This window comes from Empidonax traillii, unplaced genomic scaffold, assembly GCF_003031625.1.
Source record: "Empidonax traillii isolate 1590-97213 ecotype Southwest subspecies unplaced genomic scaffold, ASM303162v1 scaffold434:size946695, whole genome shotgun sequence".
NCBI lineage: Eukaryota > Metazoa > Chordata > Aves > Passeriformes > Tyrannidae > Empidonax > Empidonax traillii.
This window is the reverse complement of record NW_020955627.1, coordinates 220,584-239,405: the sequence shown is the minus strand read 5'-3', so window position 1 is coordinate 239,405 and position 18,822 is coordinate 220,584. Positions and strand designations below refer to the sequence as shown.

General features: G+C 42.9%; 1 protein-coding gene across 6 annotated transcripts in view; it reads left to right on the top strand.

Moving 5' to 3' along the window:
• Window positions 1-15,550: 15,550 nt before the first annotated feature.
• The window catches only part of IQSEC3 (IQ motif and Sec7 domain 3), a 107,945-nt gene continuing 104,673 nt past the window's right edge, over window positions 15,551-18,822 (top strand). For all 6 annotated transcript variants that reach the window (XM_027894607.1, XM_027894611.1, XM_027894614.1 and 3 more), the window contains exon 1: window positions 15,551-16,077. In XM_027894607.1, the coding sequence (XP_027750408.1) occupies window positions 15,587-16,077 (491 nt within the window). In that variant the 5' untranslated portion in view covers window positions 15,551-15,586. The remainder of the gene's footprint in view (window positions 16,078-18,822) is intronic.

The following is an 18,822-nucleotide window of genomic DNA, read 5'->3' as shown; positions in this document are numbered from 1 at the left end:
ACCCCCAACTCTGAGAGTCCTGAGCAGGGCTGACCTTGCTGCACATGTGAGATCTGACCAGAGCACAGCACAGGCAGGATGGCTGCAGGCTAATGCTTTTATTTTTGTAACCGTGTATCCCTAAGAGCATGGTAACGGGAGTTAGGGATCAAATCCATGCTTCTTGCATAACAGAACACAGTATTCCCGCTAGGCTACCTGGCAAGAGATCAAACCTCCCATACCAGGCCTCTAAAAAAAAAAAAAAATAAATGAAAGGGAGAAGAAATATTAAGAACAGCCATGGCCGCAAGAGAAAAGCAACAGGTATTCTAAGGACCACTTCTCCATGCTCCCAACTGGCCCAAATCACTTGTTTAACTTTAAAGTCAGCACACATAAGACTCACAGAATCAGCAATGTTCTAAGACACCCAGCTATTTGCCATGCAATCCCAGTTACTGTTTCATATTTAAACCAAAACCCAGCTATCCAAACCCTCTCCCCTTTGTTGCAGCCAGAAACCCCATTGCTTGCCATTCTTTTTTTGCTATAACGAAGCTGGGAGTTGCCGTGAACTAATTCCCCTGTGCCACATGACGAGGACATGAATCCAGGGAGGAAGGAGCCAGCTACAACTCCCTGCTACCATGCTAGTGACTAGTGACTCATCATGAACGTCATTCTTTTGATTCTGACCACATCCATTAAGTTCCTTTAGCACAGTGTGGGTGTTAAATATTAGATGTTGTTTCCAAAAAAATTGAAGATTAATTTTTTTTTTTTTTTTGCCATTCTGAAAAGCTCAAATAAATGGCAACATTCTGATGAAAATTCACTGACTTTTTTTTTTTTTTTTAATTCTTCTGGACTTTTAATTCCTAAAAGAAGAAGAAAAAAAAATACAGAATTTGTAAGAACATTTCTTCTTTTTTATAAAACCAGCTCTTTTAAAAATTGATATTTTTCAAATCACGTATATTTAAACCAGGAACTTTATAGTATTTTATCATTTTCCTACATTAGCTTCAATGTTTTTAAATGTACATTTTAATGCTTCAAGACATAAGTCATTGCTGGATACAAATTAGAGGATTTATGAATATATTTGGAAAGTTAATAAAAAGAGAAGCATGAAAAGAGATGCAAGACCCTACATTAAAGATTAGAATTAAATATAACTGGAGAGAGAGAGAAAGATGTTCTATTAAAAGCCCACTGGAAATATTAGTGTGTATTAAGAACTTACTGACAAATGCTTGTCTAAAATAGTGACAGCAGGACACTCAATACATTTCAGAACAGTCTGTTTCCAAACAGAATAATGAGAGGTGAAAGCAAGGGGGGGGGGGGGAGAAAAAAGCTTTCATTAAATAATTCATTTTCATTATTGTCACCATCAATTAGGACTCAGTCCTGCGCCATTTAATTGTACTTCTGACATTGCCTCCTAGAGACATATTTCAGAAAATGAAGTAATATGTGGTAAAGAAACATTTGCACTTAAATGAAATTTGCACTTTAATAAAAGCTTGTTCCTGCAGAGTTAGTTTTAAGCTGGAAACAATTTTTCATCTTTTCAAACATAAAAACTAAATAATAGAAATCAATATTCCCTGGGAATGGTACTCACCCCTGTGAGAAGTTCATCCAAACTCTTTGCTGTCAATGGCAAGCTCCTATTGTAGGATTTAAGTGGGTATTCAAATGGCTGGTTTGTGTGAATAATTCATTATTTGATTCAGTTATTGAACCAAAAAATTAAACTCTGCTTTTTTTGTAAAGTCACCCATAAAACACTTGTTTTTAGTGTGTTTGGTAAATAACAAAAACTCCACAGTTTTAGGGTAAATTATTTGCTATTTGTTTGGTTAGAACCAACTTTAGTTCTGTGATTTTTTTTCCAAGTATGTGCAATAAAAGCAAAGGACTAGATTCACAGAAGAGCCTAGGCATTACCTTCAGAGATGTTTTTACTCATTTTCTACTCAAATGGAAATTTAGTAAAAACTGGTAATTCCTACCTGCAATATTTTCTTTCTGAATGAGCAGTAAAATACATGTTAAACATTTCCAGTGAAGCTATTACTTCTGCATTTCAATCTTTCAGATGCTTGCTAATGCTCCTCAGCATTCACATGAAGCTATTTCACTTCAAAGCTTACTGTATCAGGCTATTATAATTCTTCTGTGCTGCAGGCCAAATTTCCTGGTGGTCCTTAAAATTATGCCATACTAACTGCTTTGTAATAGCTGTAAACCAAGGTGCGATGCTAATTTTACTACATTTTTCTCTAGAAACATTAATTTATTTTGCATCTGTATTATAACATCGGGTCCCTACTTAATTCTATTTCTAAGACTTGCAGATATAATCTTTCTTTTCATTTACGAAGCAGTAGGATATATGTATCTCCTACTTCAGCCTTTAATTCCCCATCCATTTTAGAGTGATGTGAACAGGCCAAAATAATACGGTGTGCAGCACAGCATCTATTTTAACAGCATCTTTGTCATTGTTTTATAACAAAACCAGTGCCATTTATTTATTAAAAACTTCTCTTAGTACTTCTACATGCTAGTTAAACTGCATAGCTAATTTTAAAAAAAATAGTGAAGTTAAGCATCTATAGGTAACTACTCCAGCCTAATTTTTTTCCTGTTCCTGGGAGAAGACAAAGGGCTTAGGGTAAAAAAAAAAAAAACAAACCAACAAACAAACCACAAACCCTATCCTCAAAACTCACAGGTCTGGGAAGTTTCATACAAACAGGAGAGTAGGAAGGGGATGCGCCTTATGTGCCAGTGAAAAGCCTCTTCCCTGAGAAATGGGTTATAATGAGGACAACATGTGACATCATTCCGTCATGGTCCATGAAAGTATCCTGACCAGGAACTGCCCAGCAGAAAGACAGAAAGACACCCAATGGTGCAGGATTCCACTCTGTTCCCACCACCTCATGACTTCATCCAGGACACGCAAACAAAAATGCCTCAAAAAGAAGCACGTTGTCATTCCTATAATGCTGTCCTCATTGTTTTAAATCTCCACAATGTTCAGTGAGTGCGTCTCAAATTCACAAATAATTTTGCACTGACCAAATGTTTATTTTGTCACTTCATTTGTGACAAGAAAGTCACTGAATCCATTTCAATGGGGCCTTCATCCACTAACATGAACAAGAACCAAGTATTTTCATCAGGAAGACAGGACCACAGCCAAGCTCCTAACCTCTCAGCTCAGGCTGAGAGGCTTTGTTCAATCAATGACAAAAGATGTGTTCTCAGAACTACACAGAACACGAATATGACCTTGAATTTCCCATTGTGTGCAGAGAATCAGGGTTGAGCCCAGAAATCCTGTAAGTTTGTTTGAGGAGGCCTCTTTGTCTATTTTTGTCCAAGTATTTTGCTGCCAGGCAGAGGTGCTGAGCTGGATTGCAGAAGACAAACTGCATCCTGCTCTGAATGGTGAGACAGCACCAGTGTCCTCTGCCTGCACAGCCTTGGGGTACTCCTGCCTTTAACATAGGGGACTTGACCTTTCTGGCGTGCAGGAAAGTAGGGTAAACACAGAGATGGCCAGGACAGATAAGTCCAACAGCATTAGGAACAAGAAACTGGCTTGTAAGGAAGAGAGTCAAAGGACTCAGGACCTTCACAGAACAATTGCTGCAGATGGGAAAGAATATCTGAAAAGATCCAAATATATAAAGGAAGAAAAGGATTTTGGGGTGTACCTCAAAATGAGTATGTAGGACTTATCAAAAAGGCAAATGAAAATATAAACCAGTTACAAGAGTATCCCTTAAAATTCAAACTGTGATGGCAGTAGCTCCAGTGGAGAGTAGGGCAGCACCTACCTCTTATTATGCTGTCTGATATTTATAGTTTACAGTTGAGAGCTCCTGACTTTATTTTGGGTTTTATTCACAGAGTGCCTGGACAGAATGGTTGGGGTAGATAACCTCTGGATATCATCTAGCCCAACCTCACTGATAAAACAGGTTTACTTAGAGCAGGTTGCACAGGATCACATCCAGGTGGGCTTTTAATATCTCCAGAGGAGACTCCACAGCCTCTCTGGGCATCCTATTCTGGTGCTCTGTCACCTCAAACTAAGTAAGTTTTCCCTCATATTCAGATAGAACTTCCTGTGTTTCAGTTTGTGCCTAGCATCCCTTGTCTTGTTGCTGGGAACAACCAAAGGGAGTCTGGCCCCATTCTCTTGACTGTATTCCTGATAGTCATGCAAACTACGGCACAACATTCTGTCGCAGTTTGTCGCCGGGGAGGGGAGCCGACCAGCTCGGGGTTCGTTGCTCTCCTGTGATCTAAAATAGAGAGTGCAACTGGCTGTGCGGCAAGCACACTGTATCTCACTACGTACGGAGGACGCAAGACACAGGGGAAGTGCAAGTCACAGCCGGGGCCGATCCGGCTTTATTAAGAAAATGGAGGGTTTAAATAGGGTTTGGGATAGAAGGGACGAGAACTTGGGCGGAGGAAGGGAGGAGCATGCAAATCCTCTTACAACAATAGGATAACAGGTTATACATAACCATGAAGGGTGGTAACTGGGGAGTGGCTTTGGGCTAGAGCCCGCCAAGCGATTTGATTGGTTGCTACCTCACGGTAGTTCAACCCAAGGGAAAACTGTTACTGTGCCTGCTTGGCAAAAAGTCCATGAAAAAGGAACATAAGATGGAGAACAAACCCACGTGTGGGTTTATTTCCCTTAACATGAATCACAGTATTAAAGTCCCAGGTGGCTCTTTTCCAGGTCCTGACTTATCCAGCTGATCTTTCTCTGCAAATGCTGCTTTCCATTCCCTGTAAGATGACTTGTTCTCACTCTCAGGTGAGTCACAATCCCCAACAACATTCCACCTTGTCTCTATCATTGCAACGCACTTCATAGTTTTTCCTTCTTCTCCTCTTTGGAGACTCAGCCAGGACAGGAAGACTATCACATTATGAATTCCTCCATTCCCTCTTTGAATATAGGCAGCAGGAGCTGGGCCTTGAGTATGCACCATTGCCTTCACAGAAGGGAAGGAAACACAAAAAATTAATGCCAACCCCAGTATTGTTTCAGTCACATTTGGTATTTTATAGGCCTGTTTTGTTCAGTGTGGTATAATACTCTTTATGTCCTGAAATTTATGCTGTGAAACACAGAATGTACGTTATGGAAGAATTCCCCCTGCTGCAGAACCTCGGCCTCTCCCTTTCCAGAGGCTCAGGATAGTACATCCACCGTGCAGGATAATCTAGTGCCAGGCTTGCATTAAGAACAGCTCATTTTATTTATCTCCTCCTGAAAATTAACTTTAGTTCACTTTTTAAACTGACTGGCTTCATTCTACGACCATCGGAATCAAAGAATAAATACTCTGTCACGTTTTTTTCATGACATCAAAAATCACACCGTATCAATAAAGTGTTATCTGCATCTGAAAGACTGGCAGAAGGAGGTAAATGCAAACTGCCAGCTGATGCTCCTGCTGGACAGACTTTTGTGCTTGGCTTGAACTCAGTGATTTCAAAATGAGGCCTCATGCTCCTGCTTGCCTGGAGCAGCTTATGGGATTGGGGTCAGAACTGCAGCTACCAGGGGAAGCCTCTCCCTCAACCCTGCCTCCATTTTTTCTTATCATTGTCATGCTTGTATCATCTTTAGTAGCACTAATGCAGCCTGATCTCTCTAAACTATGTCATACTAGTGGAAGTAAAAAAAAAAAAAAAAGGTTGTCTGCCCTTTCCTTCTCTGTGCTCTCCTTTTTATTTTTTTATTTGTATTTTTTATTTTTTTAAGATATAATGACCTCTGAGAGACTGCCAGATTTATTTTGGCAGATATGGCTGTTAATTCATATCTACTAGGGCTGAGAGACATGATCTTAATTTGGGATGCCTCTCTATTTATAATCTGTTATCTTTAATGCTTGTGATTTGTTTATCTGACACATATGACATGTTTATTATTACAAATATGCTTATTGCTCATGATTCATAATGGTCTCTATTACTTTGGACTGTTTTTATTTATCTGTAGGCAGCTCATGCTGTTTTATATGTTCTGTCACAGTTGGTTTTGTTTGCCTTTTTGTGCTGATCTCTGTAAAAAAAAAATCACAAAACATCACATAAGAAATTAAAACCCAATGAGAATGTTTCCAAAATCATCACTCTACCACATCCATCCAGCAGTAATTTCAATGTGAAACAGAGTACAAACCTGAACAGATGGGAAGCTGTGATTTAAACAAATCATAACTTAAGACATCAGCAAATAGCACTGGCTCCTTTAAGGATCCAGACCTGAAATTAAGACAGAGTCAATGGAAAATCTGCTGGTGTCCTTTGACCAAATCCCAGGTACCCGTGTGCCCCTGCACAGTAACATCTTTGGAGAGAGGATTCTGTTTGCTCGTATGGCCTTGACTGCTCGTTCAGGTACGTGATGCTGCCCTTGCTCCTCAGAGAGAGTAAGGCAGTAGCTAAGTACAGTTGGAGCAAAGATGTGATGCTTCTTGCTACCAGATGATGTAAATGTTAAAAATTCAGATAAATTCAAGGCGAGATCAGACAAACTGATAGAAAACTGAGGGTTTTTGTTTTAAAAACACTGAGGGTTTTTGTTTTAATGCAAGGGTCTTACAAAGTGGACTTCAACCTAACTTTCAAGTTTTGAGTCTTCCTTTTGACCACACTTAGCATGTCTGTATAACAGGTATTCAGCCATTCTCTTCAGTTTACTGAGAGCATTATTCAAATACTTTTCTGCCTCCTTCTGCACATTCCCTTCTCTTCCACAACTTCCACACCAGCCTTGCCTGCAGACCAAATATCAGCCCTTTCCCTGCCTCAGTTCTGCCCACCCCAGCAACCAGCAGCCTGTGCATCCTCAGTCCCCTGCCCTCTGTCACTTCTCACCGGTCTCCCTGTGCCTCATGCTTCCCAATTCACATCAGTTTTCACTCCCCATCATACAGCCATTTTTACTGCTTCTGGCTCCTAAGCCCTCCCTCCCTTCAGGGACAAGACCCCTTATCCTTTGCTCTCTCTCTCTCTCTCTCTCTCTCTCTCTCTCTCTCTCTCTCTCTCCGCCTTCCCAAGGTAAGCACTGCAGACAGTGCTGCAGAGGGAATGAAGAACTGAATGTTATCTCTGCAAGGGATGGAACAACAAAGCAGTGCTGCTGTGAGCTGCTGGGATTTTTTTTTCCTTTGTTCCCTCATTTAAAAATGAATGTAGTGTTAATTGAGAAGATACTTCTGCTCACTATCTGAAAAAATCTGCTAGGCTGCTTTTACTTGGGAGATGGAGAAATAAGGTAGCCAGCAATTCAGCAGGGAATTTCTCTCTGGCCAAGGTAAGGTTTCAGCTTCTTGCCTTGTCACCAGATTGACTTCAACCATTGCCAAAATCCCATCAGTTGTGAAGAAATTCAGAAGACAGAATGGCTTGCACCCAGAGCTGAAACTTATCTTAAGCTAATGCATGGAACACCAAAACAAGACCTGTGATTTGCCACCATTTGACTTATATCCTGCTCTTTACATCTGGGCCTCCCAAAATAGAGGGTCTTTTGTGTCCTTTGCAAAAGGCTGTGTAAATAGAGATTCTGCTGTATGGAGTCAGTTGCAGCAATGTGGATGGTGGTGGCTGTGTGGAACTGCCGCAGCCCGAGAGCGGAGAAGGAGATGAGCGACACGAGGGTTCGATGAATTATTGATGATTTATTAATCCCAGGGAAAAAATGATGGGGGCTCCCAGGACGTGCGACACCCTCTGGGGACAAAATGTCGCTCCCGCCCGAGGGGAGAACAGGGGTTTATATAGGTTTGGGGAAGAAGGGACTAGAACAAAGGGAGGAGTTACATGAGTGACAGGGGGTACAACCAATAAAACCCATACAACCGTAGCGCGCCATAATAATAACCAATAACATAACAAGTTGCCTCAGCTATGCCCGCCTATACTGCGGCACTAGCTGTCCAATCGTAGCTAACCACTTTTTAACCAATCAGAAACTTGTAATTCCTGAGGGGAATAAAACCATATAACATAAATATAAATATAACTTATAATAAATATTAAATACGTTAAAAACTATTAAAACTGTCCATAAATGCTCGGATAAATAACATCCATGTCCGTGGCAATAAATAAAGAGTCCTTTTAATATTTCTTGCAGGCTTCTTTCCATCGGTAGAAATCATTTCTTTTCTGTGCCTCTGCATGGAACAATTCTGCCGTGTTCCTCAAAGAAAAGTCTGGAGCAAGTTCTGTTGGTTTTGAGTCACAGCATCCTTTTTGTCTCTTCATATGCTCCTTGAAATCTTTCAGACATTAAAATAGAACACAGAAATATTTTTCACAAGTCAGTGTGTCTGAGCAGAAAGGATCCTTTCTGTAAGCAGATTTGAAGACAAAGGTTGACCTGAGCAGAAGCCTGACCCCATAAATAATGAGACACGAGAGAGAGGAGCACATCTCAGCAGCGACCTCTTCAGCAAATATTTGGCCTGCTTCTAGTTGGACCATGCTGTGTATCAGTAAATCTTAAAGATTACCTCAAAAGCCAAAAAAAAAAAAAAAAGACTCAAGTTTTTAGAAAATTACATCATTTAAAGAGTTCTGCCTGTTTAGGTTGTTAAAAATATTATCATCAGGTGATCTGATCAGTCACCTTCAAGCAGAGAAAAGCTTTAGGACTAAGGAGCTCTTTACCCTGGTGGAGAACACCATAAATACTCATGTCTGGAAAGTAAAAGGGATACATTGATGTAAGAAAAATATTCCAACTTGTCAACAATTACACAGATTAACTATGATGAAAAAATATCAAGGAATGAGACAAGTTCTCTCCTTTTTACTGTCTTCCCAGTGGTACCAGAGGCACTTCTGGAGATACATTTTTCTTAAACTCATGTTCCAAGTTGCATGAGATTATACAGTATGTAGCACATCAGGCCAGATGCTTTATTGATTTGTCCTGGCCTTAATTTCTCTGAGAAGTCAGCATCTGCTTCCCCCTGTTATGAAACAGGAGCACAGACCAAACAAGCCATGCTTGTCAAGGTGAAGCAGGACACCACTAAGGGTCTGGAATCAGAAGGTGCTCTCTCAGCTTCAGATGAGGATTGAGGGAAGGCAGGAGGGGTCCTCTGGTATCTTCATCCTTAGCCCTGCACCTAAAAGCCAGGTGTTACAGTTTTCAGCCTTACCTTCTCTAAACTGAATTCTGCAATAAGGTGAATTTTCTTGCTTGTGTTGGGGCTGTTGAATTGTTAATTTATACTTACAGCACAAAATTAGAAGCAAAGGGAAAATACCTTGTTCTATGTATCAAACATAAAGAGCTGAGATATGGTAAGGTCATATACTTCCTATTCTGTCAATGGTCTTTTTTTCTTTTCAGTGGAACACAGCTAAGCTGAAATATAAATATTTTAAACAGCAGCTCATCAGAAAAGTGCTGTATTGTATCCTGAGCTGAAATATATACTGTTCATGCATGTTTTTGGTTTCCTTGACAATATTTGATTTCTGCCATTGCAGAAAAGGTTTCTAGTAGGAGTATGAGTTTAGGTTTAACATTATTCCATTTCTTCTTCTTTTTTCCCAGTATATCTTATGCAAGGTCAAATCACACAAACCTGTCCCATCTGAAAATCTCCATGTAATTCAGAAGAGCCAGTCAGATAATATCTGGAGAATCAAGCTCATATTTAGTTTTTTTTTTTTTTTTCATTTAACTGCAGTATTTACAAAAGACTGAACAACTGTCAGCTCAAACAAAAACCTGATCGACTCTGAAGAAAATGTCTCTCTGTAGCTTTTGCTCTCTAGAATTAATCAATTAAGTGGTCAAAGCTTAATTTCATGAAAAAGACAGGAGACAATGCAATATTCAGCAACATGAAAAGGGGAAGAGCATTCTGAAGAGAGACCTTGATTCCTTTTAATTTGCAGTAGATAATAACAAAGCTGCAATAGCACAGTTCAAATACAGTCAAGATTTTAAAATGTGTCAGAACCACACATCTCAGCTAAGGCTACAATATAGATTTTGTACCTTTTTTTGTGACAAGCAGCTGTTTTAAATATTTATATGGCAGCTCAGCTGTACTCAACTGAAAAGCAAAACAACAAAAATTGAAAGAAACTGAAGTATTTGTCCTTACCACATCTCAGCTCTTTATGTTTGATTTATAAACTGAGGTGTTTTCCAGTTGCTTCTGGTTTTATGGTATCAGTATGGTATCAGTATGAATTAACAATTCAAAAGCCCCAGCATGAGAGAGAGATTTTACCTTGTTGCATATATCAGAACTGCAGACCATAACACTTGGTTTTTAGGTGCTGAAATAGAAGGTGCCATAGGACTACTCCCACCTTTACTCAGTGCTCACCTCTTGCGATCATGGGCAACACACTTCACTCATGTTAGCTTCATCTTATCCATCTGTTTAACAGGTGTAAGCAGAGAGTGGCTTGGCTTAGACTCAAGGTGGTGAAACATCTCTCATTGATCTGAATAGTTTTGGATGAGGCCTCAAGTGAAAGAAGCCTGAGTGAAAGAAGCATTCAGGAGATGCACTTTTTTTTCCCCCTCCATCCATGAATTATGCATGAGTACATTGTGATTGTCTTGATTCTGTCCTCTGTTTTGAAATTATTCATCTAATTCCTCCAGAATTTTTTTGGTCTGCAGGCTGTTTGCAAGCAGTTCTGAGAATCTTTGCTCAAGCAGCTGCTGACTTCCAGATGGGGCTGAAGAGGCCTCGTCTTCCCCCAGAAATCAGAATGGAGGATGGCAACACAAACCCATGATTCTTGTGTATCTTACCTCCTGTCTTTCCCTCTAATTCTGTAGGGTTTTATATGATATGTGTGATGCTTCCTTAGGCATACTCCTTAATAACTGGATGAGAACAGATCTGGCTGTGAGGATTTCACTTGAGTTTCTCACACAGTTTTGAGATCAGGAGGAAGGGGAGAAAAATTAGGTTAATTAGGGTTGGTTGACCAACATTAAATGTGCCTTTTCTGAGTACCAAGGACTTGACTTAAACACCAATAATCTTTGTGGTATTCAGGTGTGCTTGTACACACCTTCCTAAATTCTCCTTTCCCAAAAAAAAAAAAAATCCCAAAAACCCAAACAGTCCTAAACAATAGATATACAGTTGCAATAGAAGTATAAAAAACCTTATCCTAAGCTCATAAGCTTATGATCAAGAGGCCACAAAATCATAGGTGGAAACCTAACCTATATGCCCTGCACTCCCCCCAGTAGCATTTTGGATGGTAAATTGCAAGGAGTAAATTGTTACCTTGCAAGGCTGGGACATGGAAGGGAGAGGAAAACACGGTCAAATGCAAGAAATTAGAAGATTGCCTGGATTTGCTACGATGACCTCCTGTCCAGGAGGAGTTAGAGTGTAATGGAGAGGATGGGAATGCCTCAAAGAGAATTTCAGATAGAAAAACATGTGAAGTCTCTACCTGTGAAAAGGCTGGAGTGATTTGTTTGCATCAAATTTCAGTGAGCTGTTGCAAATTAAGGTGGGATTGGGACCTCTCAGAAAATGTTACAAGAACACTCTGCAGTGAATTTTTTTTTCTGCAGATGAAACACCTAAAGCTGTAACTACTTTCCCTATCATGTATGCTTATTAGTATACTCTTATTTGTGGATTCACTCTACTCTGAATTAAATAGCTAAATAAATATAAAATTAGATCATGTAGTATTAGACCTTTCCATTAAATCCCAGGGCTTGACTCATTTGCATTTTGTTTTGGTTTTATAATGCATGCTTATTTTAATTACTACTGCTGCACTTTATTTGTAATTGTCTGTGCAATGCCCAAGCACCTTGCTAAGTGGATAAGGGAAGCACTTTATTCTATAAGAACATAATTAATCCATTATTATTCATTATTATTTTTTCTGGAACGGACTGAAAAGAATCAGGACTTTGAAAAATACAATACCCTAAAATTATCTATGGCAAAAATAATTTCAACAGAATTCAGGCTTTCCTTATCTTCACTATTGTTTCCCTCCAGATAACATCTCTCCTAAAGAGCGAAGCAGCAGCATTTAATGACCTGAAGATTGGGCTAAATGCCAAAGATGTTTGAAATCAGAGATCTGTTGTGCTGTGTGTGTTCGTGGTGTCATCAGATGTCCCGTCCCTCTCCTCCCCCCACCTTGCATCCTCCCTCTCCAGCTTCCTGGATTTGGCCTTGCATAAATCATTTAACCACTCTGTGTCTATATTTCCCTTTTTCTGATGGCTACAACCCTACAATTCACCTTCTACAAAACAGTACTTCACTAATGTGCAGAGCCTTGCCAATGATGTATGCTAGGTATTGTGGCAGCATAATCAAAGGGGCACAGTGATGGCTGGATAAAAGAGGAGGCGTTTTCCAGCTACGCAGAATTCTTGCTTACCAAGGAAAAGAAGACATTCAGTTTCTTCTGATATCCTTGCAGATTCCTCCTGAATGAATACCCCATCTTCACTGAATTTTCTTATTACAGAGGATTATGCAACTCTATTAACTGTTGAAGTTTTGTAAGGAGATCCCTGCATAGTCCCTCATGTCAGGCACAAAAGCATTCTGCTGCATTTTCCTTTGGCTCACACTCTTTGTCAAAACCTGGAAGGTCAGGACTGGTCTTACCATTTCTGTCTATCAATCACCACACCTGCACAGAAAAGAGGTTTCTTTCTGATTCTCCTGCTTGGTTTTTTTTTTTTTTTTTTAAGCTTACCAATCCATGGCTGTAGGTCTCTGTTTAATTTATGACAAAGATTTATTAGCACAAATTATGTTAATGAGGCTGGTCAAGCAAATTAAAGGTGCATTGAATACATCAGGTCCACTCTGTGCAGTAAAAGTCACTTCTTCTGATAGGCATTGAAGCACCACGACACAAGAATTCCAAGCTGTTTTTCCCCATCCCCAATCATCCAAATCAGGATTATTTTTAATTTTTAGTTAGTATTTCCTTAAGAACACATGCCACGACCTGGCTGATTTCACCTGGATAGGCCAGTATGATGTCTACGACCCTTATGTCTTCATCTCTTTTATTCAGCTGAGCTGCAAAGGAACATGATGTCTACTGCAAACACAGAACTCTGTACAGGACCTGCCTCAAGAGTGAAAACAGCCTCCTCTGTTCTGCCAGATAAGCAATCTGTTCCTGAAGTCTCTCCTAACAAGGACCTGGTAGCTCTATGTGTGTGTGTGTGCACATACATATGTGAGTATACAAATAGCCACCCCTGTTTGTTTCCCAGAATGTATTAATGCCAAAAAGCACGTTATTTCCATTGCTGTCCCTGGACTCTGTTCCTGTGAGGCAAGACTGAAATGATGTTGTTCAGTAGTGTCTCTGAAAGGAGACGGCATGCCAGCACAATTTCCCAAATGATCAGTTCCACTCTTCCCCAAATATAGATTAGGTGTTTTCACATCCCTGTCTTTCTGCGTGAGCCTTTTTTCACATTCCCCTATAACCGTCTCTCCCGTTGCTAAATAATGCCAGTTCCTGCTCAGTCAAAACATTAATGACACGCTAGGCAATGAGAGGGAGGAACGTTTCCCCTGAAATTTTCCAATAAAATCAAAAGTGTGTGGGATTTGAATGCTCATCCTAGAGTTCACTCTGGAGTCTTCCCCTAACACACAGGGGATATATGGCAACATTTCATGATCCCCCAAAGCCATCTCTAAGTGCTTGCTTAGAGAACTGTGAATAGCACTTCTGTTTTAGGAGGAGTCTGTGAACAGCTTCTAATCCTGGTGATCCTGTTTGCCTCAGTTTACATTCCCGGGGCTATCTGTGAACAGAAAAGACTGGAAATACACCTTTCAGCTCATCTGAAGCAGAGATTCTCTTTTACTCTGCTTGTTTCCCCACTTCAGGAAATCCTTGCTACAGTGCAGGTTTTGCTGATCTGAAAAGGCAAAATGAGCTCTACACCCAAAATCACTCAAAACCAGTTGCTTTTTGTCCTATGGCCTTCCACGTTTTTGTATGATCAGTCAAGTCTACTGACATGCTTGTCTAAAACCTGACTGCTCATTACACCTCCTAGATCTTCAGCACCCTGATTTTAAAAGGCTACTGCCTTTTTACCCATTACAGAAATCATCAAAATTGTTCACTGACCTACACAGGAGTTCCTGAAAGCAAATTTAATACCCTTAGCCAGGTTATTTATTGATGAATGTAATAGAAAGCACACAGACAGTTTTTCAATCTCAAGGTTTTAAGTTTGCAAACTCCTTTGGCTGTGGATAAGGAAGGACAATGAGAAATGAGGAAAGGCTGCACATAGTCTAACAGCAAAGGCCCTGCCTGTCAGTTCTCTGTTAGCACCATCCACAGTCCCTACACCCCCCAGCAAAACTCCATGGTAAGTCCTAGCTTTCCTCCTAAGAATCTAAAGGACACTAAAGACTCCAAGGAGCGACAAACTTGCGAGGAAGCAGGAGGTTTCTTTAACATCGATTTTCCTCAGAAACTCCGTTGAGTTCAGATTTAACCTTCCATTCACCTGCCCACTACAAGAAGGACATTGCTGAGTTCAGGGAAGGGTAATGAATCCTGTGGAGGGTCTGGACCTAAAGTCTGACGAGGAGTGACTGAGGGATCTGCGGTTGTTTAGCCTGGAGAAAAGGAGGTTCAGGAGACACCTTATTGTTTTCTACGACTACCTGACAGGAGGTTGTAGCAGGGTGGGGATCAGTCTCTTTGCCCAGGCACCAGCGACAGGGTAAGGGGAAATGGCCTCAAGCTGTGCCAGGGGAGGTTTCGGTTGGATATTAGGAAAAGTTTCTTCACTGAAAGAGTGGGCAAGCTTGGGACAGGCTGCCCAGGGAAGTGTGGGAGTCACAAATACAAGCAGACGTGGCACTCAGTGCTATGGTTTAGTGAGCACAGCTGTTCAGGCAAAGGTTGGACTTGATCTCGGAGGGCTTTTCCAACCACGTTTCTAACCAGATAAGCTAAAAACAGGGCCGTTATCAACGGGGCAGCCAAAACTAGCACCATAATTCAAGTCACTGAACTAAGTCACCCTGGATAAGGAAAGCCCAGTAACACCCGGAAACGCCACTCGGGGGGGGAGAGCGGACTGAGCGCTGTGGGGGCTGCGAGGGGCTCCTCAGGGGGTTCCCCCCCGGCACCGGCGGGGCGGCGGCACCACCACCCACGGCAGACGCGGCCAGGCGGGCGGAGGGCGATGATGGGGCGGCTTCCCAAGGGGAGCACCGGGACAGGACCCGTGGGACTGGCGGGACCCCAGGACACTCAGAACCTTCCACGGCCGCGGCGGCCTCTTCAGCGCGTGCGCGGCGCGTCCCGGGGCGGGCCCGCGCGGAAGCCCCTCCCCTCCGCTCCGCCCCTTCCCCTGCCGCGGGAGCGCGCGCTGCCGCCGGCGGCGCGGGGGCGCGCGTGCCCGTGCGCGCACTCGGGGCGGCGAGGGGCGCGTGCCCGCGTCCCGCACCGCTCTCGCCGGAGCGCCGGCGGGTGGGCGGGCGGCGGGGCCCGCGCCGGCGGCCGGGGCATGGAGAGCCTGCTGGAGAACCCGGTGCGCGCCGTGCTCTACCTGAAGGAGCTCACCGCCATCGTGCAGAACCAGCAGAGCCTCATCCACACCCAGCGCCAGCGCATCGACGAGCTGGAGCGGCGGCTGGACGAGCTGAGCACTGAGAACCGCAGCCTCCGCGGGCAGCAGCAGCAGCAGCCGGCGGCCCCCGCCGAGCCACCGGCGGCCCCCGCCGAGCCTCCCCAGGGCCCCCCGCCCGAGCAGCCCCCGCCGCCGGGCCAGCCCGACCCGCTTCAGCACCACCAACAGCTCCCGGCTCAGCCGCCGCCGCCCGCAGGCAAAGCGGCGCCGGCGGGGCCCGGGCGGGCGGCCGGGCACCAGCACCCCCTGCCGCAGCCACACCAGCACCCCCCGGACAAGGACGGCAGGGAGAAGGTGTGCTGCGCCGCGCTGCTCCAGCACAAGACGCCCCAGGCCATCGGCAAAGGCGTCCTGAGCCGGAGAGCGGAGTGAGTGCGAAGGGGGAAGGGGGCGGGCAGGGGTGGCGGGGGCAGCGGGAGCCATTCTGGGCCCGGCTCCAAGAGGGAACTGGGTTATACCCCCCTGCAGCCTCGCACGGGGAGAGAGGCAGTGTGTGGGTGGGTGGGGGAATCCCTCCCTCGATGCTTTCTCGGGGAGAGCAGGCACAGTGCAACGAGGAGACAGGATGCTGCTTCCAAGAGGCATCAGCCTCCCGGTTCGCCGCGCTCATTTCTTTGGACAAGTGTCCGTGGCCCGTGGGAAGCCCCTCGGGCTGCTCTCCCGCGGTGCTCACACACGACATCGTGCCTTCCTTGTCTGTCACAAATAACCGAGTCCTGGATCGACGAGGAGTGAGTGCGGTTTAGCTCAGGCAGGGAGAAGCCTCGCAAAGAGCAGCGGCGTTGTGGTTGCTTCTCTTTGCCTTAAGTCACTGGTATCTATCAGAAAAACCCGTCATCCCCGGAGTGAGCTGGGGTTTTCCTGCCTGCGCTGATGTAAGGGATGCATTATATTGCACGTGATGTGTGTATGTTCATAGAGATACAGATACTGTACAGAGCTTTGACATTTAGGGCGCTTATCGCCCTAAATGTGTGTGGGTTGTCTTTTTTTATTATCATTTCATTTTATTTTTTTCTGTGAGTGGCACCTGACACTGATCCAGCTCTTCAAAAGGACAAAGTACTTTTTGTTAGTCTTTGCTCTTCAGTGAAGAAAGCTTGACTACTAGTACTGAATACTGATAATGATCTGTGTGCATGCATGTATAGTAAACAAGGATGAGCCTTCCAGCACTATAGGTGCTGGAAGAGGCTACTACTGAAGAGCAGCATCCTGTTGGATTATGTATTCAGTATATACCACCAGTTCACCAGCTGGTAATTGCAACTGCAGTCAGTATTGTAATTTCCTTTGTTTAGGCACTTTGAAAGCAGGGGAATGTTTTCTGGTTGAAAGCCAGAGTTAGTGAAGTTAGGAGAAGGAGCATAGTTTCTGCTGTGGGTTCTTTTATGTAAGAAAGAATCTAAATAGCAAAACTAGATAGAAATGTCTTTTGTAGAATGATCTCCATTGTTTTGGTTATAGTAATGTCCAAACAAATGAAGTACACAGCACACCGTATAGCCCAAAACATCTTCCTTGTCTATTTCAACAGTTTAAATAAAAGGGACCCTTCTCTCTTATGTTTGTTTTGAGCACTCAAGCAGAGCTACAACATGGAGCTGGATTTTCAGCTGGTGTAAGTGGAGTTACACCACTTCATAAGAGCTAAGCATCTATCGTGATTTTATGAAAATCAGTGAGGATATTACTATTGAAAGAAACACCATTAAAGGAATAAGTATAGTCAAGGCATGCTTGAATCCCAAAAGGCAGATCCATACTTCTGAAATACTGCACTGTAAAACTCAATTTTCCAATCACATTTAAAGGAAGTGAGTGGGCTTCTCAGAGTATTAATACAGGTAGTAAGCCTTTACAGGATCTGGCTCCTATTCATCATGCAATAGCTGGAGTTTAAAAAAAAGTAGGGCCAGATGCTGAACTCATGCTGATTGGTGTAAATCCAGAATGGAATGCTTTAAGTCCCTGAAGTCAGACCAGTAAGAAACCCATATAAAAATGCATAATCAATCTCATTGTTTTTTCAAGAGTGACTCCCTGCAGTGAGGGCTCTGTTAGAAACATCGTCTCAGCAAGGGCTTTCCTTGCTTCTGAGCAGAGTTTCTAACGTACGTCATTACACAGACTGAAGAATCAATTTCTATGCATAAGCCTAAATACTTCCTTCTTATCTGAGTTCTTTTTGCAGTAGGGTTTGATTGGGGGAAGAATTGTAGATTTTTTACTTCATGCCAAAATGCACAAAGAGAAGTGCATTAAGAACACAGCTGATTGCTGGTGTATCATATGATAATCTTTATATTTCAGATAGATAGATAGATAGTTGGACGGATGGATGGATGGATGGATTGTTGGATGGATGGATGGATGGGTGGATGGATGGATGGATGGATGGAAGGATGGAGCCTTTTTGTGGAAAGTCAGGGCTGCTGCTGGGAATAACAGAGCAATCCCTGCAGCGTTCTTCACTCAGGAAGATTAAAATAGACTGTTTATGTTTCCTTCTATAGCTTAGGCAAACCAAAATCTTTGTATAGAAAAGGAAATGTGAGAGATGCCAAACATTTCTCACTCCATCAGGTTCTCTTTTTCCCCCCATTGATTGTATATACTGGGTTTCATCCTCTCTTGTGTCTATTAGAAGAAAATCAAAGAGACTGCAGAATCTAACTTACAGGCAACTTGGATGGAGGGTGAGGAGTCTTTCACCACCTACTGACAGTATGCCCAATATGCCTTATGATTCAGCTGGCCAACCTGAGAGTTGTATTTTTGCTTTTGTGTGACAGCAGGGGACATATATGTTAATACTTGCACAGACCAGGTGTCTGCACTCTCTTCCTTTCTCTACTCATCTAAACATGCTTTCCCCTCTGTTATAAACCCTGAAATTCAATTTATCTAATTTTTTTTAACTTAGCCAAGAGTATAGGACTGACTGTTCACTACAGAAAATGGCCACTCTAAACAGAACAGAAGGGATATTTTAGCATGTCAGGAAGCAGTGGCTGAAAGTAGAGGTTAAAGCAGCACCCAGGCAGTGCCAGGAATGGAATTTCCTCTGCCTCTCACAAAAAAGGAGGTTCTGGCAGCATGTTTAAGTGTAC